Genomic DNA, 27,419 nt, shown 5'->3' on the forward strand with positions numbered 1-27,419 from the left:
AATTCTGTAACTGGGCTATCTCCTTATGAGATGTTGCGTTGTAGGAAACCTGGCTCAAAGCTAATGCCCTGGTAGTTGAAAGCCTTGGATAGTGATTATTTGGAATTGGATCTGAAAGGTGTTAGGGATCGTGTTGGAAAATACCAAGCGAAAATGTCACAGAATTTTGTCCAGAAAACCAATTCTCCTAAGTTACGTGTTGGTGATTTTGTGCGTGTGAAATTTGGTGGTCAAATTCGCAAAGGAGTTTCTAGATGGTCTTCTCCTGTTGTGGTGACTGAGGTCTTCAGTAAAGCTGTTAGAGTTGAGGGCGGTAAGATTTGGAATTTTCGACTTCAGAAACTCCTCGCTTCTCTCCCCACATTCTACATGACCTCACAGATTCTAAAACACATAGGTATGACATAAGAATGGAATACCACAGTGAGCAGGTAGACAGATTGAGTTTGGTGCCTAAAGAGTTGCAATTAAAATCCCTCTTTAATGGTAAAGTTGGATTTTTAATAACCATTCTGAAAATATTACTTATTGAAAGTTGGCATTTTCTTGTCCTAACCATTTCGTGCCTGCAGCCTGATCCTGGATCACATGGCTAGGTGTAGCTGGCAGATGATCTTTGTGTATTGCTCCCAGACAGGGAGACAAAAGGAAGATAGGTGTTGGCAAGATGAGCCACTCTGAGTTAACAGGGAAGGAGCTGTCACCTACTACACTTGCACATCACAAAGGATCTCTCTGAGTACTCTCACAAAGGGATTGTCTCTAGTCAGTCTTTTGTGACACCAGACAAGCTAGTACCAGGGCAGGGAAGGATGGGATGCCTGACACCTCAGGGGAGTTGAAACCTCTAAAAGATTCCTCTGCTTCGAAGTGGCCACCAGGTATAAATGTTGGATGCTCAGGTTCAACTCTTCAGTACAATTCTGGACTGATGGACTCTGCCAGGAAGATGGCCTGCTGTGCTTCTGAAAGTACTGCCACTCTGCTGGACTGCTTCTCTGAAGGACTGCTGCCCTCCTTTGCTGACCTCTAGTTGGCTGGCCTCCTGATCAGAAGCCTGAGGGACATAACAGGCTTCCAACAACTTGAATCACGCACCTGGGCCCTGCTATCTGTGAGTGCTACCCTGCCAAGTGCTGCCACCCAAGTCCTGAACACATGGAAGTGGACCTGAAGGTGCTCCGACAGCCCCTCTGTGAACCAAGCAGAACCAACACATCTCATCTCCTCAGAACCAACGCTTTGCCTTTGTTGTGTGGACATTCCCAGCACAAGGACTTCGCAAACCCTGGAAGCCCACACCCCCTCAGAACTGCTGCTATGCAACGCACCCCCAAAGCAGGACTTTGCAGCACAAGCACCTTATCGACAGCCTCCTCGAGAACGATGCAGGACAGGACCTTGCACCCTTGAAGCTCATCGGAACCGATGCTGCATGACATATCTTCGACCAGGAACTCGCATTGGTTTGGTTGTATGATGCATCCTCGACGCAGGACTCTGCAACTCTTTGCAACCAGGATTTAAGGTACTCTTGATCAGCGAGCGTAACTGGGACCCTGTAAATGGCCCGGGCTCCATCGCTGTTGACCACAACTTAGGACTTGCCCCAGTCTTGCAGGACCAGACATCCACAGTTGGCGCTTTGTGCTTTTCGGTGCTATTTTCCCTAAAATCTATAAAATTGCATATCTCTGGTGGTAGTGATTGGACTTTTGTCATTTTGTTCTTGATTTATTAACATTTACTCTATTTTTCCAAATTGTTTTCAGAATTTTTCTTATGTTGTGTTTTCACTTTATTACTGTTTGAAGTGCAGCATACATACGTTACACAATGCCTCTACGTTAAGTTGACTGCCCTGTGCCAGCATAGGTTTATTTGGGGGTTGCTTGCGCCTTCACCTTGACCAGGATTGTGGTTCCTACTTGAGAAGGGTTTCACCTCCCTCAATCAGTAACCCAAATTCTTCCAGTATGTATCTAGGCAAAATAATCAATCTGAAATAATGGACAAGGGCAGAATAACCAGAGTATTGCGACCTCAGCAATGGAATGCCTGCTGTGGACATCTAAGGAAAAAACCCAAACTAGCAACCTTCATAGACCCCCAGAATACAAGTCTAGGCAATGAAGTCAAACAGTGGAGCCAACCCACTGTATCAAAGTGCAGTGCCAGCCACCAAGTTCAACTGAGTATTGTGCAGAAAGAGTGAGCACTTGGTGACAATATATAGCAGACCTAGATGAATGCAATTTGCAATGAACTAGCCTTTCTAAAGATCAGATTCAAATCTGTGTGGTTCATGGTCTGTTCACTACTAGACTAAAATGCTGTTATAAAGCATCCCACTAGTAGCCACAGATGTTACTTTTAACCTTTACTTAAAGCCTCCTTCGTAGAAATAGAGTACCCGTAGAAAGGTCCCTATCTAGCTATCTCATCCATCATTTATTAATGACTATGGTGACGATAGTGTCATATCAAAGAGATAATCAGTGTAAACAAGATTAACTATATGGATTGGCTGAATTTAAAGGTTCTGTTGAATTTGCTGAACTTGAAATACAGATTGTGAAAATGTTCCCATAATGCTCTGCCCTTGCGTAATTTGAACTGGTTAACCAGTTTTAGCAGGTGCATCTGTAAACTGGAGGTCTGACTATGCATTCCAACGAGTCACTAAAGATATATCAGCCAGTTAGAGTGAGAAAAGTCGTGATACCCTAGGCCCCTTTGAAGGAGCTCACAACAACATTAAAGGTCAGCTATGTTTCCTCTACCCGTGACTAGTTTGCACTCTCTTCTCTTCTTGGCTAGTCAGCATTCACATCAGCTATGGAGATATGATAGCTACTCTCTCTGGGGCAGATTCACATCCCAAATTGGGCATCCACAAAGAGATCAAATGAATGTGTAACCAGTATTCCAGGTTCCATATCCAGAACACAGAATCGGGATAAGAGGAATTTTAGGATGGTAAAAGATCATTACGGTGGTGGAAATCCTATTGATATGGCAGATTTCCACTTCTATATGTTTAGGCGTAGGGGTGGGTCTACAATTTTTATTTTTTTACAGTTTTCTTTTGTTCTTTCTCTATTTCTCACTCCCAGTACAATTCAAGAGGCTTATCCTCGCGCCTACTCATAGGAAGATTATGAAGATGTAGCTTCCCATGTCCGATTTGCGTATAATTATTGTGGAGACTGATTACAGTTATACCTTCTTTTGTACTTTGAGTGAGTTACAACAGTCTTAATGTGAGGGCCAGAAGTTCTAATCTGAGGTAGCTATCCTAAATTGCTTTGTCAATAAATAAAACCTCTTTTACACCCAAAAATTGTAAGTGCCAGATTCACGCGACCTGCAACATCCTGTTAATATTGGAATACATTTAGGTATTACATAAAGGTCAGTCTGAGCTAGCTAAGGGAGCTGGCAAAAATATAATGTCCTCAGGAAGCATCCATAGGTACTTGAAGATGTCGGTATTGAAGAGCCAGAGAAGTGATGTCTACAAAGGAATATCAGCCACCAACGTTTTATAAATATTGAAAAATTAACAGATGTAACCAAAATCTAATATCGCATTCCACTTTTTCATGACAGATAAATAAGGTTTCACTCGAGATTGTGAAACTGGAGAATACACATACATTTAGAGAAAAACAGTGCAGACTCTTCAGATTTACAGTATTATGAACTTAGTTCACTTACAAACTTTACAAGTTTGCATTTAATTCACAATCAACTTAGTGTACTATAGGTCCTTGCTGATCCTCCTTTTGCCATCAGGTGCTAGTCAATCTTTTGTTAGTTAAGCAAGTGATGGAACACATCATAACAAAGTATTTAAAAGAAAAACAAATAAAGTAAGACATGATTGGCAAAAAGAACCGGCGAGGCAGTGAGAAATGATTTAGAGGTCTTACCAAACGGTGGTTTCCACTTGGCTGTCATTCAGCTGTCGATTGTCAAGTTGGGCAAACAAAGGAAAGAGAACTTGGATTCCTCCAATCGAGTGAATTGCGCTGTGTATCGAGTGGGTGACTATTGCCTTCACGTCCTAATGCACATAAACAAAAGACACCTTTTATCGGTCATGCAACCTTAACTTCTATTTACCACTGAGACAGCCAAGAAGAACAACAAAATAATAACCGTGGCTCTCGTGAGGTTAGAAGATAAAGAAAGGAATATGAGGCTAGCTGCAGATAAGATAAACTGCACCAGTGCATTTTACCTCCCCCTAAACGCAGATGTACCATATTAACAGAAACGTATTTGTATCTTGATACAGAGCAAAAATTCCACGGGTTTGACACAGTAGAGTGGTACAAACCAGCACGGGTATTTCGAATATTCCTGCATGCAGTCTATAGTCTGGGCAGTTCCAAATTAATAATTTTATTTGTTTCATTCAATTACCATGCATGGTTCACGTTTGTCCGAGAAAAATTCCGCTTAAATGAAATGTATATATAACCCTGTGATAATGCCCTATGCACAGCCTTTAGTGAGAAAAATAGTGCAGCACCGTACTGCAAGAGCACACAAAATATAAAATTAACTGCTGGGCATACATGTGCAAAATGTGATTCATATTGTAAAGTGCACCATAAACACAATTGTTTTATTTGTACTTGACCACTGGCACAAATAATGACAGCTACCGATTGAAATGAGAACATATTTTTGTGCTGAAAAGAAAATGAGCACCAAAATTAGGACCAACGGACATCTGGTTTAAAAAAAATATGTTGCACCTCTGAGTGAACGCAACAGAGGTTATCCATCCATGCCAGGCTGTTTCTAATGCTAACATAGGCAAGTTAAATAAAGAAAAGAGGATTTTATGTTATGCACCGAGAAGAATTACCTAACCTCTTTAGAGTAGAGGTCAGCAATGAAATCCTCATGGACGTTTAGTTCATCCCACAATCTGCATATCATTATGGGGTTAACACCCTCATACAATGCGCTTTAGGCAATGAAGCACACGATCATGTTTATGACTAACTGCCAATGCCTATGAGGCTTGCTGCAGGATCTCCAACTAGCAAAATCTTCAACCAGGGAACCGCAGTCTACCTTCTATGTCACAGAGTAAAGAACAAGCAACTGTGAAGTAGGAGTGGACTACATTTGGACACCTTCTTCCAGATGTAATATCTGTAATTCTGAAGGACATTATGGATATTTTTTTAAGCATGCTTGATCTGTCTCGTTTTGGGGCGGTTGATACCGTATTGCATCATGTCGGGGTTGTGTTGTGGAGTTAACATGCTCTGTCTGTGTTTGATACAAGATGTTGTTCTTCCTTTGCCTGAGCGGGCCCCTCACACATTTCACCAACGTGGTTGTGGAGTGGTACGTGCCTCATTATTCGTCCTGGGGGGGGCACCGTCCTTATCTCATACCATTGATTTTTTTGCCTTGGTATCATGCTTGCAGGCTCCCTTCTTTACGTGTTGACCTCTCCCTCGACTGGGGAGGCGCTTGGGTGTTATCCATGTGAGAGTGTGTGTTTGACAACGGAATGCACCTCAGCGCCGGTGCTTGATTCTATAGCCTTATGGCCTGTTTATGCCGCGCTATTTTAGTATTATTTTTATTCTTCATTTTATAGGACACTGCACCTTAGTGTCAGCCTCTACCAGCACAGGATGCCGTTTTCCCTTGACCCTAGGAGGGTGAGTGACCGCGAGTTCCACCGATACTTGTAATCCAAGTTTTGTAACTGCGATAATTTCTCTGCTTTTAAAAAGTTGTTGTTACTTTCTGTGTACAATGAATCCACACGGGCCACAGATTATGCATGCCACAGCTCACCTGTGTTCTACACGTGTGTTCCTCACCACGTATGTTGCATGGTGCTCATCACAGACTACTGTCTAGTGTTCTTTAATCCTAACTGTTGTCATATTATGTTTTTGTCTTGCAGGTTGGGGATTGATCTACTAGCACCACTTTTTAGGGTGCTGTACAGGGGGTCTCACTTATACCTCAATGAGGTCCTAACCACTACCAGAAAGTGTAGGTAGATCTTTTTATTGGTCCTGAAGAATTGCCATCAATGAATTAAGGCAGGAAACATGTCGACCTTTCGATAGAAGCACACATTCCCACATACCTTAGAGTGGGAGGGTGCGTTTTCCATTTTTAACCAGGGTAGTAGCCACACCTCATTAAAATTGTTCTGAGCGGACTACTACTCCCTGTTTTAATCACACTCACAATACATCACCACCTACACTCTTATCACACTTTAGGGCCCTTATACGCACTGCACCCAACGGTTAACGGAAAAAAATCTCCGCCAAGTAGGCCCCTTCACTGGCGCCTGATCGGGTATTGCAGCGCCGACCCGAGTAGGAGCAGACCCAATGGTGAAGCAAGACACCTGCTTGTTGAGTGTGTGAGGGTCCTTTTCCAACATGTAGGTATCCTCTCTCCTGAACTAGTTGTCCACCCTCCCACAGGAGGTGACATACTTTATGATCATTGACCTTTACCTGCGTTTTATATCAGGAACTTCATACCCTGTTTGTTTTCATTATATTTAGGGCATGTATGTTGGACATTTGAGATAAAAGCCCGCTGTTCCCCCCCTTTGGAATAATTCCAACTTTATGGCAGAACATATTTTTCTTTAAAACAAGCACACATGACTGCCTCCTCAGATAGATGTAGGCACTGCAGAGGTCAAAACATAGGATGTCGAGAACAAGGAAATGCTGGAGGTTAGAACATGGCAAAAAGACTAATTTGCCGACAGTGTTTACCTGAAAGGCCTCCTAGACCTCAAATTAGATCCTGGAGTAATTCAGGAACAATTTCTCATGGACAAGATTAAGCACTTTGAAAGTTTTAGTTAAATTCGTTTTTTTAATAGGATTGGATTGAGGGAAATGAAATGCTAAATCACATATCACTCAATACAGAAAAACATTTCACTTCTGTGCTGGATAATTTCAAAGCAGTCAAGCAAATCCAAGATTACTTAAGAATAAACATTTCGCGGATATGTATAGTCAAGAATGAAAATCATAGTAATGGGAAAACGCTATTATAGGATATTTCCAAATAAATAAGAGCAAATTTTGAGAGTACGTTGTGCTTCCATTTGTTGCATCAATAGACAAGTATACACTCAAGACCTGCAGGTTGTTGGGGCTACTTAATGTATGGACTATGCAATTAACATTATCTAAATTTAACATGTAAATTTTATGTTAATTACAACGTAATTAACATAATATATTCAGCATATTATAATTATACAGTGCCATTGATTAGCATGCCAGCTTACTTAGGATGCACCAACAAAGCCAAAAGGTCTTCTGTGTTTGTGTGAATGTTTGTGCGGGAAGGAAGGCTGAAGTGATGTCAGCGAAGAGGGACTTAGTATGTTTTGTATGATATGGTGAAAACGCCAAACAGTAAAACTTTAAAACAGTTAAATTTCCACAACTCAGTTTCGACTGAGTAATATATTATGTTTCTGGTTGTTCCATAAGCAATCTATCACATTAGAAGGGATATAGCCATTTGACTGGGTACATATAACTAAATACACTGGAACAGAGTATGGATGACAAAAAGCAATTATTATATATACCTGAAGCATAAGTGCATGTGGGGAATGTACAAAAATGGAAGGATTTTCCTTTGGTGAGGATTCAAGGCATAGTTGAGCATCAGTCGCCTTTGCATTGTACGTGAAAGAGATGCTGCTTGCAAGTTTTCCATCGTAGAGGACTTGTTTGTGGTGTTCTGCCAAATGAATATCACTTTCAGACTTAAATTTGAACGTGCTCTGAAAAATAAATTTCACTGATTAGTTTAGCAGTTGGAAAATAATTCAGTACCATTAAACCATGCATATCAATAACTTATTTACTCTTGTTAAAATATGTTTCATTCGATAGAGGCCAGAATACAGTTCAAAATAGGATGCATAACACACAAAGCAATATATTAGATGCGACTAAACTTCCTGAAGGTGTGCGCAATTTCCAGAAGAAGGTACACCAGGTACGAAAATCCACCTCCGAAATTCAATCCAGGCCAGCATAAAACACGAACTTGGAGCAGTAACTAGCTTTTTGAACTTTCTCTCAACTCAAGACTACAGTTGGACCTGATCTGCTTCAGAAATTCAAAGTTAATTTTTCACGAAACATTAACTTTTATATAAAAAAAACAACACCTAGTAATTGACAGAGGACAAGCATGACTTGGCATTTTCCATTTTTCCCACTCCCACGGGTTACCCGAATATATGACTTTACCACGAATACAAATACTCCGCATGGCATTACCACGCAAATTTTACTTCGCAAGTGGCTTTACCACGCAGCTTTTTAGAACGCAAGTTCTAACATCGCATTTAAAAAACGTTACGTTCATCAGCTCTTACTTCCATCCACCATGGAAATATGCGTCAAAACACGTCTACCAAAACTAAAAAGGACTACAATTATGACGTACACGCCACGTCTTTGGTGCAGCTCTTTTCTTTTACTTTTAAATGACACTAGTGCGTTTTTTTAATGTATGTAGCCTTCTCGTTTTATTTTTTATTTTTTTATGGGGGGGGGAGACCCCCCAACCCCCCAAGGCCACGCAGAACTTACATGCAGGACGACCAAAAGGAATACCACTTGCGTGGTAAAGATGGTCGAGGAAGGCACCCGCGTTGAAGAGACGTTTGCGGGGTAAGTGGATCGTTGATAACGTCATGCGTGGAAAAGACTTCGTTGTAAATGATGTTTCCCGGGTTACCCATACTAACACACTCACATCAACTACTTCTATGCCTCCCTACTCTCAATCTAGGTTCTTTCGTTGTTATATTTTAACAATATATCCTCCGAAACAACTGTAAAAATCTAAAATGCACTCATAACGAAAGATACAGCTGCACTGTTTAAAAATGTGAAATGAATAAATAAATGTCCATTCATGAGTTTTAAAGATATTTAGAAGTAACTTGGTAATGTGGATATGCTGTAAGTTCCTAGACACCTTCCCTGCTTTGTTCCATTATAAACATGTACCCCTGCCAGGCTACTTATGTTGAATACAAATTGTTTTTTTGAGAGCGAAAGTTTACATGTTGACATCCACCTGTTTTGGCACTTAGATTAGCCATTCACCCATCAGTTTACACAGGCAGGCACAGTAGTTCTAGGAGAGGCCAAAGAGGCTAGCAGGTGCAGGTGGCCCTGATCCCAGCCAGAGTTTCAGTGCATTCACATAAGACATTCACAAACAATGAGTCTAAATGGAATACGAAGCAGCCAGTGTTATTTCTAAGAATTTAGCATGCCTAGGGCCCTCCTGGGAATATGTTACATGGTTCCGAGGAAGAGAAAGAAGCAATAAAAGCACTGTATAGTGCAAGCTTTGGTAACTCATGGACTTCAAAGCATGCAAGCAAAACACTGCACTACATGTAGAGGAGGCTTTCTCTTATATTTTCACAATCGGATCAACCTAGCAGCATCCTTACATACATGGATCGATACTTAAAAAAAGAAATAGCTAGGGAAAAAACAACATATCTTATTTCATGTGGCATTATCTCAAATTGCAACATCTGAGAAAAACTTTCAGACAGGGTTGTTACATTATAATAATTCGCTTGAGATGTTCTCGTGATCAGTGCTACATAGAGGAAAGATAGCATTCGGGCAGCAGGTAAGAACTTATCACTTTAAATCTCATAAGCAAACACAACCCTAGTTAGCCCTGTTTTATCTGAATATGTAACAATACAGAAATAAAATATGTTTAAGAATGCAAGTAATCTTCAAGGAGGCTTGCACATTTGAAAGACATGAAAATATACCTATTTGTGTGTATGTATGTGGTATTTCTAATGCATGAATCAAAAAGGCAGCAAAATGCTGTGTAGGGTCAAAGAGAAGCATGAAGTAAACTAATAAAAGGAGATGTAGCTGGTGTGTGGAGTATTAATTTTATTTATTTTATTTATTATAGAGTTTTGTATAGCGCGAACAAGACCCGTGGGTATCAGAGCGCTTAACACCGAGGAATGTTACACAAAGACAGTACAGTATCAATTATACAACAAACAGATATGAGGTAGTGGAAACTATGGCTATGAATGGTGTCAAAATATAAATATTCCAAACACATGTGCAATTAGCAATACAAGGTGGGAAGGCTTAGCTTATATCACGATCCTTAGCATTCGATAAGGTGAGGTAGAGGTTATAAAGATTGGCTGTGAAAACCATTATAAGTTCACATAGGACTGTGGTAGTCATAATGATACAGCCGAGGCTTATGTGTGGAGTCAATCTCCTGTCAGTGAAGGTATTCAATAAGAGGCCACCTTTCAGCTGATGGAAATGATCATACCAGCGATCCATCGGCTTCCCTATGCAAGGTATTTACTCATCAGGAGGCTTTTCACTTCACGTTTGAATAGTACAATATTTTGAATCTTCCTAATGCTTGGGGGTAGTGAATTCCAGACTCTGGGGGCAGCTCCGGAGAATGCTCGATCATAGGTCTTTTTCTTTCGGAAGATGGCTGGCCTCAACAGCAGCTCCTTTGCGCTTCTAGCTGGTCTGATTCCTCCCGATAGCTTAATTTTCTTGGCTAGGTATCCTGGCATGTTATAGTGCACCGCTTTGTGAGTAATACATGCTAACTTCATTTGAACTCTGGCCTCATATGGTAGCCAGTTTAGAGCTTTCAGGTGGGGAGAAATATGATCAAATTTCCTGGATCCAGTGATGAGTCTTGCCGCAGCGTTGAGACAGGCTTTGAGTGGTGCTGTGGATGTTTTAGGTAGGCCAGTTAAGGTAGAGCAACCATATTCGATCCTGGATATCACTAGGGATTGTACAGCCAATTTTAGATCTGCATCTGAGATGAATGGTTTTAATTTTCTTAAATAGCTCAGATGGAAGCGGGCATTGCATTGTGGTGTAATGCATTTTAAAGATGTGCATCTTCAACACTTTCCAAAACTGGAGCAGTGTAGAGGCAGTCTAGATGGATATGGGGATATGTTCCAGATCCTGAGTGCACAGGTGGAAATGGACAACTGCCTTGTTTTTTCTTCTAAACAGATCATAGTCTGCAGTCTGATAGTGTTACTGCAGCGAGAGTGCCAAGAAACAGCATACATGATGAGCTTGTTTGCTAGATAAGCAGGGGTGCTTGTTGTGATGGCTTTTTAAATGGCACAGCGGGTTTGAAGATGGAGGGGGCCAGAAAGGAGAGGCAATAACATTGCTTCAGGATGAGGAAACAGGATCAGATTTATAAAAGCCCTGGGTGAAGCATTCCACTGCATGCAGGATTCCCTTTAGGGATGCCAGTGAGGAGGCTGACAGCCAATGGAGCCAATGGAGTAGCGAGTTACCACCATCCACATGTGAGAGTAGAAGCGCTTTAAAGTTTTGAAGCTGCTTTCTGCAAGAAATGGTTTCACTTTCTTTAGAAGAGAGAGCTGGTACCAGGCAGTCTTTGTTTTTTATGGCAGCGTATATTCCTTGAGGTTGAGGCTAGTGTCCAGGGTGAATCCAAGTGACTCGGCATGCGTTGAAAGTTGGGGTTCGAAGATGTCAAGGTTTATATCATTGAGCCAGGTTTGTTCTGTTTCTTGATTGTTGTTTTTGCCAAATAGCAAGAAATATGTCTTGGTTGGATTGAGCTTCAGGGAGGTGCTGGAAATCCAGGTCTGAATGGTGTGCAAGGCTTTGGGTGTCGGACGTAGTGGAGGCTTCAAAATATGCTTCTGTATGATCCGCATATCGGTGAATCGCTATGCTGTTATTTGTCTGTAGAGCACGAAGCGGCTCCATGTAGAGGATAAAAAAGATAGGAGACAGTATGGAATCCTGGGTCACTCCACAGGTGATAGAATTCCTTTGAAACCTGAAAGTGCACATCTAAACACAGGATTACCAAATATTCTAAACAGTGATGTGAGTGAATTTCCAGATGCATAGTAGCTATGCTAGAGGAAAGTGGAGGATTGTGCCCTCACAGTCTGTCAAAGGTAGTCCAAAAAAGAAGAAGTTAAAGCGTTCCTTAATGGTATTGCGTATGTGGTTTTTATTGATTGTTTCATATGCGAACAAAAGAGCACAGCCAACACGTGGTTCGACCTATTGGCCTACTGGCAGTGGGCTTTTTCAAGGCAAAGTTCAGGTGTGTAGTCAGGGAAAAAAACGTGATTCTCTGAATGTCCGATATTCTGTTTCTGCGGTCCTGGAGCTCCAGGACAGCAGAAACTCCAGCTCTTTTCAAAGCCCAGCAGGTGAACACAGTACCCTTTTGGTATTTCAAGGCCTTTGTTCTGTCATTCCTATTGTTCACTGCATAAGAAAAACCCACAGAAGTTTGCACCTTTAGTATGCTGGTAAGGCACACTTCAAATTCTCATTTAAAGTTAGCATTCAAACACCACCCAACACCTTCTGCAATTGTAGAAAAGAGTTACAAGTTGGGTAGAGAAGAAAATTCTAAACTACTGTTTAAGCATCATGACATTTATGACAGACTCGAGGCCTAGCTAGAGACTGGGGTTACCAGAATGTGTACTTCCAATATATAAGGTGATCCAACCACATTTCTAAACACAGGCAAATAAGCTCTGAAATTTTCCTTAATGAAGCCTTGGCATGAGAACAGAGATCTTAGGGATCAGAGGAGTAAGACCATTTTTCTCAAGATCTGGAATCACCACATAAATATATGTCCAGCCCTTCAAGGACAACTTTTCTATATTTTTTGGGTTTCTTCATTTTTGTGGAATTTTGCTTAATCATTTCAAGCTGCTTGACGTGAATCTTTAGGTTCTTTATTTATTTAGTCTTTTTATGTCCATGATTTGTTAAACACCCAGTTATGAGCATTCTCTGGAAGTTTACCTTTCTCCTCAGGCAAAAAACCATATACAGTGAGATTGCTAAAAATGAGGGTCTCTAGTTGGCAGAAGTAGGTACCATTGTCCAGATAGGGACCCTTGTTTCTAGTCAGGGTAAGGGGTATAGACACTTTAGATAACCCCTGCTCACCCCCTTGGTAGCTTGTCACGAGCAGACAAACTTATCTGAAAGGCAATGTGTACAGTATTTGTACTCAAAACACACAGTAATACAGTGATAACACCACAAATGGAAACTACACCAATTTAGAAAAATAAAGTATCTTTATCTAAAGTCAACAGGACCAAAATGATAAAAACAAAATTCAACATACAGTAATAAGATATGACTTTAGAACAGTTATTGCTAAACTAAAGCTGGTAGAAAACAAATAGCTCCATCCGGGGCTGTTATGATGCTGAGACATCAATAAATCCAAAGTATGACACCGACCGCGAGGTACGCGGCCTCGGACACGGGGTCACACGGACCCCCGAACAAACAGTACCTTTGGATAACGAAGTCTATGACTATGCACTGTCATTCAGAGGTCGAGTCGAGCTCCCTGGATGCCACGGGAGAGGCGAGGCATTGTATCCGCGATGAGGTGACGTGTGAAATCAGGGACAGGGCGCGTCGGTTCCGGAGAGGCTATGCAAACTCGGAGAGTTTGTGGAGTCACCCGGTGATTGGCGCTGTGATAACAGGATGTTGGCGATGATGGAGCCAGTGCGAATGCTGGCGTCGGCAAATGCTGATAACTGCAGGCATTGGAGCTGCGGTCCAGGCTAGGCGGTGCGTTGTGCACTTCACGAGTAGCGCCCCTGGCCTCGCTGCAGCTTGCAGCATTACAGTGACGTCGCTGACAGCGTCGGAGACAGGTTTTCTTGCTTCTTTCAAGTTGTTTCCAGCTCCCAACAGCAGGAACAACCACTAGAGGCCCAAAACTGGAATAGGCACCTCCTGGCAGTTCAGAACTCACAGCAATAGAATTCAGGGGAGTTGGGGGTAAAGTCTTTGTGTCCCTGATACTTCAGAACAGGAGGCCAGCACACACAGGTCCTTGGAGATTCTTCTTCAAGCAGGTTCACATTAAAGTTCCAGTCTTTGTCCTTTCCTTGGCAGAAGTAGCAACTGCAGGCCAACCCCACACAGCAAAGGGGCAGTACTCCACACAGCTCTCCAGGTCTTCTGCTTGGCAACGGTTCCTCTTGAATCCAGAAGTGATCCAAAGTTCTGAGGTTTAAGGTCCACTAATTATACACCATTTTGTCTTTGGGTTTTTTTGTGCAAGGGACTCTGAGCCCAGACCAAACCAGTTCTGTCCTCACTGGGGTAGGTTGACCACAGGGAATGGAGACAGCATTGTGCAAGCGGGACAGGCCCTATTCAGGCACAAGGAAAACTCCTCCCACTACTCTAAATGCAGCCAAGGTCCATTCAGCTCAGCTCTGAGTCGTCCAGGAAGGGCCTGGCACACCTCACCCCCCCCCACCCACAACCACCCCAGTGGCTGTCTACAGCGAATGTACATCCCCAGCCCCTGTCACTCAAAAACCAGACAGTCAATCCACAAACAGCCAGGGGCAGACCAAATGGTTGGACAAGAAAATACCTACTTTCTAAAAGTGGTGTTTTCAAACACACAATTTAAAAATCATCTTTACTAAAGGATGTGTTATTAAATTCTGAGTTCAGAGAGCCTAAACTCAATTACTCCATCTTGTCCCAATGGGAAGTTATACTTGTAAGCTGTTACAAAGTATCTTCCATGCATCCTATGGGACAGATAGCCTTTCAATAGTGAAGAAATGAAATTGACAGCATTTCACTATCAGGACATGCCACACACCCCAGTACATGTCCTACCTTTCACATACACTGTGCCCTGCCCATGGGGGTACCTTGGGCCTCCCAGACGGATGTTATGTTATGTTAAAATGCGTTTATATAGCGCTCGGCTACTCTAAAAGAGTGTCCCGGCGCTTTCCACAGGCAGCTACAGTGTATAACAACATAACAAGAAAAACAGAACCCAAAAGAAAAAGAAAGAAACCCACCTAAACAGAGAGATTAAAAAGCCAAGTCTTCAAATTCTTCCTGAATTGAAGCAAATTGGTGGTACTGCGAAGTACCAGTGGGAGCGAGTTCCACAGCTGGGAGGCCTTGAGGCTGAAGGAGCGCCCCCCAATGCGAGCCTTCCTCACGCGTGGAACCACAGCAGTGAAAAGGGATTCCGAACGCAGTGAGCGAGCATGTCTTACATGTGAGAAAAGGGAAGGTTGCAAAGCAATACGGTGACCATACTTTCGTGGTCAACTGAGAAAGCACCCCCTCTATCACGGCAAAGCCCCTCGCCACAACTCCAAAACCACTTGCCAAAGGTGAATCCTCATGCTCAATGTCCTCACATCAAAACAGATATCACAGTACTAAATGGGAAGATGCATTTAAAGATCTGGCCAATATATTATTTAATTATTAAAGTCAGCCTTAAATATCTATACAAAATAAACTAAAATAACACAAGTTTCAATATGGGAAAAAGAAGCAGAAGCACATCTCTGAAGTTTTTAAGAATCATCATGAAACTGTGCAGTGTGTGAGTGTGGATTCATGATACAAGCCATTAGAATGCTGAACTCATTCCCTATACAGACTACAATGTCTAGACTACTTATATTTCCTGGTGTCTAAATGGAGTTTTTTTTAAATAAAGCAGTTCAAGATGCACAGTGACAGGCACAGAAGAGCTGTCTCCCTGATACGTTTATTCACACTAGGGAAATCAGTCGGGGTTAAATGATACCTAAATGAAGCAGACAGCTGTAAATGCAAGAAAGTACCTTAATAAAGATCAAACGACTACAAGCTAACTACTGCTTCCAGCGCTACTGTGTCTGAACGAATATCAGTCTGTTTCCAAGTCAAACTCAATATCAAGCAAAATGTAACGCTACAGCCACTTCAAACAATGAGTTATTCAGAGGCAACCTAGAATCAATTTCTAAAGAATCCGGCATGCTGTTTATTTTATGTCTCAGAAAAAGACCCTTGATTCCAGATGTAACAATGCAAACCCGCCCTGGCAATTAAGACTGACTGGCCTGGAGGCGGGGTGAGCGTGTTGGCGGGAAACATTGCTTCTGCTGTTGGTACAGGGGGCCGATATTGCAGCACTACTGCAAAATCGGCCCCCCGTAACAAAAAAACGGCACCCACCACTCCAAAGCCAGTCCCCAGCATTCTGGTCCAAAGGGAAACCACCCATTGCTGGCTACGACCAGTCCGGCTCTGATTTTGACTGTGGCCTGGGGGGAGCAAGCAGCGGGGAGGATCACTGCCTGCTCTCCATGATGTGTTTCAAAATGTGAAACTTTTTTTGTTTAAGGTCAATGGGTCCATTTGAAGCACATAGGCTGCTTTTTAAAAATCCAGTTTGGGAATGGAGGTGCAGGGTCAGAGATCTGCTAATGTCCCTTGCAGGCCTGCATCCCTGCGTTTAACTCCTATTACAGGGGGGTTGCAAACTGGCACCTGCCTAATTAATATTCATTATACAGGCCATTGCAACCCCTGAAAATGTACATTTTGATATGTGATCTGTTAATACACAGGTTGCATTGCACATGTATTAACATTGGAAAGCAGTTGATGTGTAATTGCACACCCATGGTTTGTCTACAGAAGAGTGCATCAGGTCCTTACTTAGTTAACGTCTACAAATAAGGAACTATTAACACTTATTTTCTACATCCTTCACTTTTTGATATACTCTAACAAACCAAATAGGACTGGGTAAAAAGCGATATTTTAATTCACATTTAAATACGTTTCTTTCTTTGATTTTAATTTTCAATCTCAAAGTTTGTTTCTTCATACCAGCACCCCCTGTGACAGGCCTCATGTCCAGCTTGCCCACAGTCCACTACCTTCTGCTGCCTTCGGTTTTGTGCCTCCTCTACTCGTTTTCTGCTCGTTTTTTTGCTTCTTGTCTGCTCTCTACTGCCCTTTATTTTGCCTTTTTCTGCATGTTTTGCCTGTATTTTGTCTCTTTCTGATAGTTTGTAACCTTTATTCTGCCTCTTGTGCTAGTTTCTGACCTGTATTTTCACTCATCACGGACTTTTATTTTGCCTCTTTCTGCTCGTTTCTGACCTTCATTCTGACGTCACATCCGCAGCACCCAGATGCCCCTATGCGTGACAGTTAGGCCCGGGCAAAGCACTACACTACGCTCACGTAGTTTGCGAACTTTGCCCAACTTCGCACTACGCGAACTGCATGTAGCACAGTAAGAACACGCGTAGCGTAGTGCAGCGGCCATTTTTTGCTTGCTCGCGGTCCTCAACGTCAAGTTGGCAACCGCGAGCAAGCAAAATTACATCCTGGCGAGACTTTTTCCTCGTTCGCGATCAGCAACATCAAGTTGCCGATCGCGAGCATGGAAAATAAACCTCCCTGCGTGATTTCTCAACATGAGGAGGTCTCAATCAATCAATCATAGCATTTGTATAGCGCACTACTCACCCGGGGGGTCTCAAGGCGCTAGGGGAGGGGGGGTCCGCTACTCCTCGAATAGCCAGGTCTTGAGCTGCTTCCTGAAGGCGAGGTGGTCCTGGGTCAGGCGGATGTGGGTCGGAAGGGAGTTCCAGGTCTTGGCGGCGAGGTAGGAGAAGGACCTTCCCCCTGTGGTGGCTCTTCGGATGCGTGGGACGGCGGCGAGGGCGTGGCTGGTCGATCGGAGCTGGCGTTTGGGAGCGTAGAAGTTGAGGCGGCTGTTGAGGTATCCTGGGCCTTGGTTGTGCAGGGCTTTGTGTGTGTGGGTGAGGAGACGGAAGGTGATTCGCTTGTTGACCGGGAGCCAGTGCAGGTCTCTCAGGTGTCCGGAGATGTGGCTGCGGCGGGGGATGTCCAGGATGAGTTGTGCTGAGGCGTTCTGGATCCGCTGGAGTCTCTTCTGGAGTTTGGCGGTGGTTCTGGCGTAGAGAGAGTTGCCGTAGTCTAGTCGGCTGGTGACGACTGCCTGGGTGACCGTCTTCCTGGTCTCGGTGGGGATCCACCGGAAGATCTTGCGTAGCATGCGTAGGGTATTGAAGCACGATGAGGAGACGGCGTTGATTTGTCTGGTCATAGAGAGGGAGGAGTCCAGGATGAAGCCTAGGTTGCGTGCGTGGTCCGTTGGTTTGGGTGCGCTGCCTAGGGCGGGGGGCCACCAGGAGTCGTCCCAGGCGGAGGGTGAGGATCCCAAGATGAGGACTTCCGTCTTATCAGAGTTCAGTTTCAGGCGGCTGTTCTTCATCTATTCGGCTACCTCTTTCATCCCTTCGTGTAGGTTGGCTCTGGCGGTGGCGGGGTCGTTGGTGAGGGAGAGGATCAGATGGGTGTCGTCGGTGTAGGAGATGATGTTGAGGTTGTGCTGGCGTGCGACGGCTGCGAGGGGGCTCATGTAAACGTTGAAGAGGGTTGGGCTGAGCGAGGAGCCTTGAGGAACACCGCAGATGACTTCGGTGGCTTCTGATCTGAACGGGGGGAGGCGGACTCTCTGTGTTCTTCCGGCGAGGAAGGAGATGATCCACTCCAGCGCCTTCTCCTGGATTCCGACGTTGCTGAGGCGCTGTATTAGGGTGCGGTGGCAGACTGTGTCGAAGGCCGCGGAGAGGTCTAGGAGGATGAGGGCCGCCGTTTCTCCGTTGTCGAGCAGGGCTCGGATGTCATCGGTTGCTGCGATCAGGGCGGTCTCGGTGCTGTGGTTGGCTCGGAAGCCAGACTGCGAGAGGTCGAGGGATCCGTTCATCTCGAGGAAGGCGGCCAGCTGCTTGTTGACGGTCTTCTCGATGACTTTTGTGGGAAACGGGAGCAGCGAGATGGGTCGGTAGTTCTTGAGGTCGGTGGGGTCGGCTGATGGCTTCTTCAATAGGGCGCTGAGTTCTGCGTGCTTCCAGCTCTCCGGGAAGGTAGCGGTGTTGAAGGAGGTGTTGATGATGTCCCGTAGGTGGGGAGCGATGATAACGTCAGCTTTGTTGAAGACGTGGTGGGGGCAGGGGTCGGTCGGAGATCCGGAGTGGATGGAGTTCATCGTGCGGATGGTGTCTTCGGTGCTGATCGTGGTCCAGGCGCGGAGGGTGGTGGTGGGGGGCGGTGGTTCGGTTGTGGCGTGCGTCGGTTGCGTGTTGAAGCTGTTGTGTATGTCCGCAATCTTGTTGTGGAAGTAGGAGGCGAGGGAGTTGCAGAGGTCTTGCGAAGGGGTGATGTCGTTGTTTCCGGCGTTGGGGTTGGAGAGCTCCTTAACGATGTTGAAGAGTTCCTTGCTGTTGTGTGCGTTGTTGTCCAGTCGTTCCTTGAAGGCCGTCTTCTTGGTGGTGCGAATCAGTTGGTGGTGTTTTCGTGTGGCGAGTTTGAGGGCACTCATGTTGTCCGGGGTGGGGTCTCTGCGCCAGGCGTTCTCAAGGGCTCTGCAGTTCTTCTTGGAGCACTTGAGTTCGTCGGTGAACCAAGGGGCTTTCTTGCTGCCGGGTCTGCTAGGCGGGGTCCTCAGAGGGGCGAGGTCGTCTGCGCAGTCGCTGATCCACTTCGTGAGGTTGGTGGCCGCTTGGCTGGGGTTCGTTGCGCTGGTGGGTGGGCTCTTGTTCAGGGAAGTTGCGAGCTGTTCGGCTGTGATCTTGTTCCAGCTTCTGCGGGCCACCTGTTGCTGGTGGTGGTGGATCGTGGTCCTTCTGAAGCTGAAGTGGACGCAGCTGTGGTCCGTCCAGTGGAGTCCGGTGGCGTGGCTGAAGGCGATGTCCTTGCTGGATGAGAAGACGGGGTCGAGTGTGTGTCCGGCGTAGTGGGTGGGGGTGGTCACCAGTTGCTTGAGACCGAGGTTGGCGAGGTTGTCCAGCAGGGTGGTGGTGTTGCGGTCGTTGTTGTTCTCCAGGTGGAAGTTGAGGTCCCCGAGGAGGATGTAGTCAGCGGAGGGAAGGGCGTGCGGGGTGATGAAGTCGGCAATGTCCTCGCTGAATTGTGTGCGTGGTCCCGGGGGTCTGTAGATGAGGGTGCCTCTGAGGGTGGTCTTGGGGTCGATGTGGATCTGGAAGTGCAGGTGCTCAGCGACAGCGAGGGTGTCGTCGGTGTTGGTCGTGATGCGGATGGAGTTCCTGTGGATGATGGCGATGCCTCCTCCTGTCTGGTTGACGCGGTCCCTCCGGATGATCTTGAAGCCGTCCGGGATGGCGATGGCGATGTCGGGCGCTGAAGAGGCGTTCATCCAGGTTTCCGTGAGGTCTGGTTTCTCATTGCGAGTGGTCGCGTATGCTTGCGACCGCTCGCGATGAGAAACTACCAGTCCGCGTTGAGAAAGCTGCCGCTCGAGTAAAATTCTCCTCGAGTGGCAGAAAACTACAGCTCGCACTGTGCAAGATGCCATTTTCAATGATTGCACAGTGCCGGATGCTTGTCTGCTCTGTGCAATCATTGAAAACGGCATCTTGCACAGTGCGAACATGCTACTACGCAGTTCGTGTAGTGCTACGCGTAGCTCGCGTAGTGCGAAGTGCACTTTGCTTAGCTTCGCGAAGCGCTACTTCGCAAACTACGCCCAGCCCAAGTGACAGTGCTGCGCTATACAAATGCTGATTGAGTGATTGAACCTCGTGCAACTGAGCTAAGTTAATTTTAATCGTTTTTTAAAGTATGTAAACGTTGTAAACGTTGTAGCCTATTTTGGAGACCCTCTCACACAAGCTATATGTTGTGCTAGGGCTTGGTCAGAAGGCGACCAGAATGAAAGATTTTTACACACAAATGGGAGCCAAAGCCTTCACAACAAAGAATGCTGAATACATGAATTAAGTCAAATATTATTATTGGTAAAAATGCACCACCCAAGAACCTTTAATTTATTTAAGACCAATCAGGAGCCTTCCTAAAAGCTCCAACTCGTATCAGGGAAGGAAGTGACTTACACAGCCTTTACCAGCATTTCATCCACCACGTAGCTTTTACTTTTTTTCTCCAAACCTTTCCACCATGGCTGCAAACTAAAACTCTGTTCAGTCTCACTGTATGACCTTCATGCTTTGGAGAGAATGGAATGAAGGAACCTGTTTAATATAGTTGATAAGCTCCCACATTGCATTGGCACAATTTCCCCACCTTGAAATTGTTTCTCACCCTGACCATGGAGTCTCGCAAGCAGAAAATAATGGATGCATCTCACAAAGTGTTACGGTGTTTGTGCAGTTTACTAGGTGTGGTTTTAGTCTGGGCTAAAGCTTTAAAGACACATATCTCACAAGGTGCTCAGTTGATAAAAAATGTTATTGCCTCACTATATTTATCACAGTAGTTTTCAAACTGCATTTTATTGGAGTAATTTTCGAATCCGTTTTTTCATTTGATTTCACCTTTCCATAGATTTTGATGACAAATAAAAAAAATCTTTATTAAAATTAAAGTGGGAAGCACTGCTTTTGTTACAGGCGGCCGATATTGCAGCACTGCTGCAAAACCAGCAACCTGTAACTAAACCGGCCCCCAGTGTTCCAAAACTGGCCCGCACACTTCCGGCCCACCGGGGAAATGCCCGGTGCCAGCTATGGCCAGTCCAGCCCTGTTGGAGAACCTGCTAAGATGACCAACAGGCTAATTCTTCTGTAATGGCCACAACATATTACGGATTGGTTTTACCACTGATGTTGCAATTAATTGGTGAAGATTTTCACTTTGAAAATAAACTTGTGATTTCAACATGTTTACTATTTTGGGGAAGTAACGTGTCATAGTTTTCAGGAGTGATCCCCACTATTGGAATCCTTCAACACTTTTGTGTCCTCTAATTAATAATCCTTTCAAAACTTAGACATACTCTCAAAAATGGTTTCTCACAATAATGCAGAGCTTCTAAATGTCTGTGGCGTAGCCAGGGGTGCACAAGGGGCAGAACTACCCCAGGCGGCATGAGTTTTGAGGGCGTCAAAATCCCCCAGCCCTTACCTGTGGCCGTCACGGGTGGTTAGTCAGGATAGCCAGCAAACCCCCCCCTCCTTACCGCGGCTTTTTCTGGCGATAAACGCAGGGACGGCCACGGGCGGCAAAAGGTCTAGCTATGCCACTGCTAAATGTGTCTCCTAGACTGCCAGCCCCCAACTAAATTTGGTAATCCATATGTTACACTTAGAATGTAGAACATGTAAATGCTTAAAGCCATTTCTATTCAGCAATGTAGGGTAAGGGCTCTAATCTGATACCTACAGCTAGAATCACTAAGCACAGTCAAAGCCTGAATTGCAATAAAGATGCAAATCACAAAAATATATGTTTACACCTTTATTGTGTGAAAACAAAAAAAATACAGTGTTGCTTATCCCTCCTGTAGTCATTGTGCTGACATAGAGCAGCATATGTTAACTGTTAAAATGCTGAGTTTTTTTAAAGTAGAAATGTGCATTAGGTTAACACATTTTTTTTTTACCTTCACACAGCTCATAAATATGTGTCTTTCTGTTAGTAGGTATTTTAGATAATGTCAACCAATCACCACGAAGCAATGTAGAAATGTTTTACTACATCATGAGCTTGCGACCTGATACATCTCTTATTGTGTATGGGGATCCTCTTGAAACAGGATTAAAGATGTATGGGGAAGGGGATTTAAACTTGCAACAGCAAAGATGACAGCTGGAAATTTACATTACATATGTTTACAATGTCAGGCATAAGGAGATACACTGGTTTCTCCTTTATCACACAAGCGTTATACAAATGCAGCCGCCACAATTAGAAAAAAAAAGTCTTGTTGTTCCAGAAACGTAGCCAAAAAACTATTCCATCACTGATTAGCAGGTTATAGATAACCTGTCAAATGGAATTTGATATGTCACAGTGGTTTAGCTCTGGCACTTACTTAGGTAATGGTGATTGATTGATTGATTGATATATATATATATATATATATATATATATATATATATATATATATATATATATATATATATATATATATATATATATCAATCACACACAGACCAATTTAGAGTAACGCGAAAGCACACAGGACAGCTGGCTGCCACCAAAGACTGGACTTTGGGAAGGTGCCCACGAGCCCTAAAAATGGATTGCGTGACTAATTCTGACTAATTTAAGCGGCAGCAATTTATATCAGCATCACCCACCACTGGGTGACCACACCTATAGCCAAGTCAACACTACGAGAACCAGCAAACCAGCATGCACGATAGCTACATCAGCCCGCTTGAGGTGACCACTAGAGGGTGAACAAATATCAGTAGCAAGAATGGCGAGTGCTCAGTTTGGCTGCGAGGATGCCGAGGCCACTTCCCCCGAAGAAGGTCAAGGATTGACCGAAATGCATCGGGAAAATAAGGCCGTTACTGCCAACAGAAGAATAAATGTTTTTAAAATTGACGGAACAAGTGCGACTCCTTTGTTTCCGAGTGAGACATCCTGCCTTATATATATATATATGCAGTCTATACATATATGAAGCATACTACAGCCATTGTTTTTATTAATATTGTTGCCGGTATTGTCCAGAATATTGAATGCAATGATAGGACTAATATTAACACATAATAATAATAGACTTTGCAAAAACTACAATAAAGTATATGTTGCTTTTACCCAAATAACTATTTAGAATACATTGATATCTACTTATTACCCATTAAAATACTCATCTTATCTGCCTATAAAGGATGAAATGCTGAGACAACTACTTCAGATTTCGAGCCTGTGACCTACAGATTACATTACTATATGAGAAGAAAGAAATTTCTTAACTATTTTTTCTAGTTTGTCTGCTACCCTACTCACTGACACGCGACTTTGTGTTCTTGCTTATGCTGAATTGCGACGGTGCATAAATGAAACATATTTTTTTTAATTTGGACTTTCTCACAATTTAAATAATTATCTAGAAGATAACTTTTTGGAAACACCTTCCAGTGCTTTTTTATTATTTTTAAGTTATGCAAATGTGACATTTTCCCCCGGCATATTACCCACGGTATGCATCAGGCATAATGACAACATTAATAAATGAGAGATTACACGTGCATAGTTTCGGAGGCATTCACCAATAGCTTTGGGCTCTGTTGGAAAGGTTGATAAAAGCGTGTATCCAACGCTTCATTAAACTGGCAGTCAGCAGCATTCTTGAAAACTACGGATGTGGAAATAAACTATTTACACAGTGAAAGTGCAACTCGAATTGCAAATGTCAGATGGAAAAATACGTATATATTTTTAGAATTAGGGCTACAGAGAAAAAAGTGTTTTATTCCGCTACGCGATATTGCAAGGCAATGCCTTTTTGACTTTCAATGGCATTTTATGTTATCGTTGTGAAACTGACCAAGCGTGAAGGGATACGCGCATCACCACCTGCATCAAGCTGTTGTGTTCGTCAGCCACCGAGCTTTAAAACTGTCCGATCTGAAGACTGTTTAAGGAGGAAACTGGTGATTCGGTGGCACATAAAATGCATTGCAAGGAACTGTTACATGCTAATGCCTGCCAGTTTACTTCTGCATATGCTGGCTTACTGACTGACTGACTGCATTTATATAGGGATGCGTGACTGCTCTACGTTGGTGAAACGCCATTTTAGTGAACGGAGGAAAACCCTCGACATAAGGGGCAAAAACAACATCCAAGAAAACGTGTAAAGGATAAAAAAAAAACCCAGATATATAGGAAAGTGGAACAGTTATCAGTATCTGTAGTAGCAGAGATTCTATGTGCGGGCAGATGAAATAAGGCACATGTGAGGAGGAGGTACCATAATAGAACCTGGAGGAAAGATACTAAGTAGTGTGCAGAGATTAAACTACTAAAGTTTAGATAGGGGTAGATGTACTAGTGCAAAGGTGGGGTGGCGAAACAATGTGGTAAGTAAGATATTAGTAATAGGGTACAGGCGGACTTGGCCCGAGGCAGACAGCGGAGGAGTGTGGGTTGCATGCAATTAGTAGATAGGCCATGCTATGGCCTGAAAATACGTAAGTTCGAAAAAGTTTCCAAGACCTATCTCTTCTCTGCGTGAGGCAAACCTGAAATTCAATTCAATGCTGTGGAACTGCTGGATCGATATTTTTTGTGGTCAATTCCCTTGAAGATCTGGAGTAAAGGTTTTTAAAAAGTTGCCAAACCTCTTTTGGGGGTTTATATCACCACAAGAGTATGTTTCGAAAGGCCCTCAAGACCTCAGGGAGAGCACTTAGAGACTCTTTTGGTGTCAGACAGAAGTTAACAGCAAATTTCAGTCTAGGTCCAGGTCCAGTTGCCACTGGTCAGCAGGGATTCTTCACAGGAATTACCCCTTAAGCTTCTTTATGTTCCTGGAGCCACCCAGGGGATCAGCCTTATAATCCTTGCAGATCATTCTATCCTTGGATTTTAGGTGGAAGGAATTCCAACCTACTCAGGTCCTTCTCACAGGTCGCAGATGCCAAGTGCAGCAGGTTTAATCCAGGTTTAATCCAGCAGTGTTCTGAGGAAGAATGGATGAGATTCCAGTTTTGTAGGGTTCACCAGCCTGTGGGTGTGGGACACACTACGACACTCCTAGCTCCTATCTGACAAATGGAGTAAAGGTTACCCGACCCTGACCTGCCTACTTTTGCAAACAAGCCCACAATGCTATGCGCAAGGGTATCTTCAAGATGGTGAAAGTGTTTGGCCACATTAAACTTGGGCTTTGAAGGTTGGGGTAGGTGTGAGTGTGTCCTAGGGTAATTAACCAGGATCCTTTCACATTGAACAATAAAATTCAGTTTGACAGAGGTGCTGTACCCACAATAAACCCAGAGACAGATGTCAAGTAGGACAAAAGCAGGGTCCTTCACCAGCAAGACAGGGGATGCAAAATGACAGGGGATGCACAATGATTGTCTTGGCATGCTGTTCTCTTTCATTCAAGTTTGCACCAAGTGTTATATGTGGCTCAACACAAAGGATTTAACAGCCTGGTGTCGCAGAATGCCCACAGCACCCACCATGAATATTTTGTGAAATATAGGTGAGGGTCCAGCTTAGTGTGTTTCCCACTAACAGGCTGGTAAAGGCATTCCTAGTTCCTGTATGTCCAATGAGGTAAAGGTTCCCAGAGACCATGACCTGCCTACTTTTGCAACAGTAGTTCCTGTTCTCCTACTACAGACCGGCTCAAATGCTACGTGCGTAGGTATTTTGAAGATGCTGAAAATCTTCAGCCACACTAAACTTGGGCTCTGGGGGTATGCAAGTGTGGGAGTGTGATAGGGAAATAACCAGTGTCCTCTAACACTAAAATTTAGCTTGATGCACAATATTTGCCGGGAACTAGCCATCAATGGAAATAATGCGCTCACTGGTACACTCTTACTCACAAAGTTCCACAACATCTGTGTTATCTAATCAGAGGACACTTGCTTGGAGAACATATCAAAAACCAGTTCAGCATGTTCATATATTTTTCTCAGTTGCTCTTGCCTGGGATTTGCTTTACTATTAGTTTTCTGCCTCCTTTCACCTTACACACCTACCTCCCCCCCCCACCAACGCTTAAACTCCTTGAACCACACATTAATTGACCTGGACACAGTAGAGCACCTATCGGGGGTGAGAGGTGAGGAGCGTAGTGCGATGGACAAGCTTTACAGACCACCGCTGTCCTGCACTGCAGGGAATATCCCAAAGAAAAGGAATACCATTATACAGCCCAGCCCAGTTGTGTTTCTACCCAAGGAGGTGTGCGTTCACATATATTTTGATGTGTGCATTTTGTTGTATGGAATTTTAAGTCACTTTTTTCACAGCATTTTCTTTATCAAAATAGTTACTATGTTTTTCAATCCGGCTAACCAGGCTTCTCACAGCACGATGCAGATTTCTTTTCCAAATTTCTCATACACTGGCAGTTAATCTATAGTCTTCCTGTTATTTTCATAATGAATTCTACTAACTCGCTTTCCACCCTTTAAGTTTTTCTTTTTCTTTCTCCCCAGCTTCTTTCTCCATATTATTCCATTAAGACTGTAGTTCCTTGTGTTATGTATAATTCGCTGCCCAACATCTATAAGAATGACCAACCAAGACTTAGTTCATGTTGATGGAAAGATTTTTTTACTTTCAAAAGTCTTCAAATAGGGTCATGAAGAAGCGGGCAATCATCAACAAGCATCAAGATGTACCTAAAAATACTCACTTAAACCCAACGTTGAAACAACTGTAGGAAAGTCATTAAAGAGACCTGGACTATCGATCCTACAAATATTCCCGTTGTACTATACGAGAAGAAGCCATCCTCGACATCACAATGTACTTACTGGATTTATCTTTATTTTATCATTTTAGGCCAATAATACAGCATGGACTCAGGAGCAGGAGACCACTCAGCAGAGAAAATCTTTGTGATGAAGCAGAATCCTCCATTATTCACGGTACTGTGCAGAGTGCAGTTGGGGGTTGTAAAGTGTGATTGTATTTTGGTTCTCTAAACTGGGTGATACGTTGTATTTT

General features: G+C 43.7%; 1 protein-coding gene across 7 annotated transcripts in view; it reads right to left on the minus strand.

Annotated features, from left to right (window-relative positions):
- NBEA (neurobeachin) overlaps positions 1-27,419 on the minus strand; it is a 1,820,918-nt gene that overhangs the window by 1,326,910 nt on the left and 466,589 nt on the right. For all 7 annotated transcript variants that reach the window (XM_086935110.1, XM_086935108.1, XM_086935109.1 and 4 more), the window contains exons 9-10: positions 7,625-7,822; positions 3,936-4,069 (exon numbers count right to left, since the gene is read on the minus strand). In XM_086935110.1, coding sequence (XP_086791236.1) covers positions 3,936-4,069; positions 7,625-7,822 — 332 coding nt within the window. The remainder of the gene's footprint in view (positions 1-3,935; positions 4,070-7,624; positions 7,823-27,419) is intronic.

This window comes from Lissotriton vulgaris, chromosome 8, assembly GCF_964263255.1.
Source record: "Lissotriton vulgaris chromosome 8, aLisVul1.2, whole genome shotgun sequence".
In the NCBI taxonomy this organism is placed as follows: domain Eukaryota; kingdom Metazoa; phylum Chordata; class Amphibia; order Caudata; family Salamandridae; genus Lissotriton; species Lissotriton vulgaris.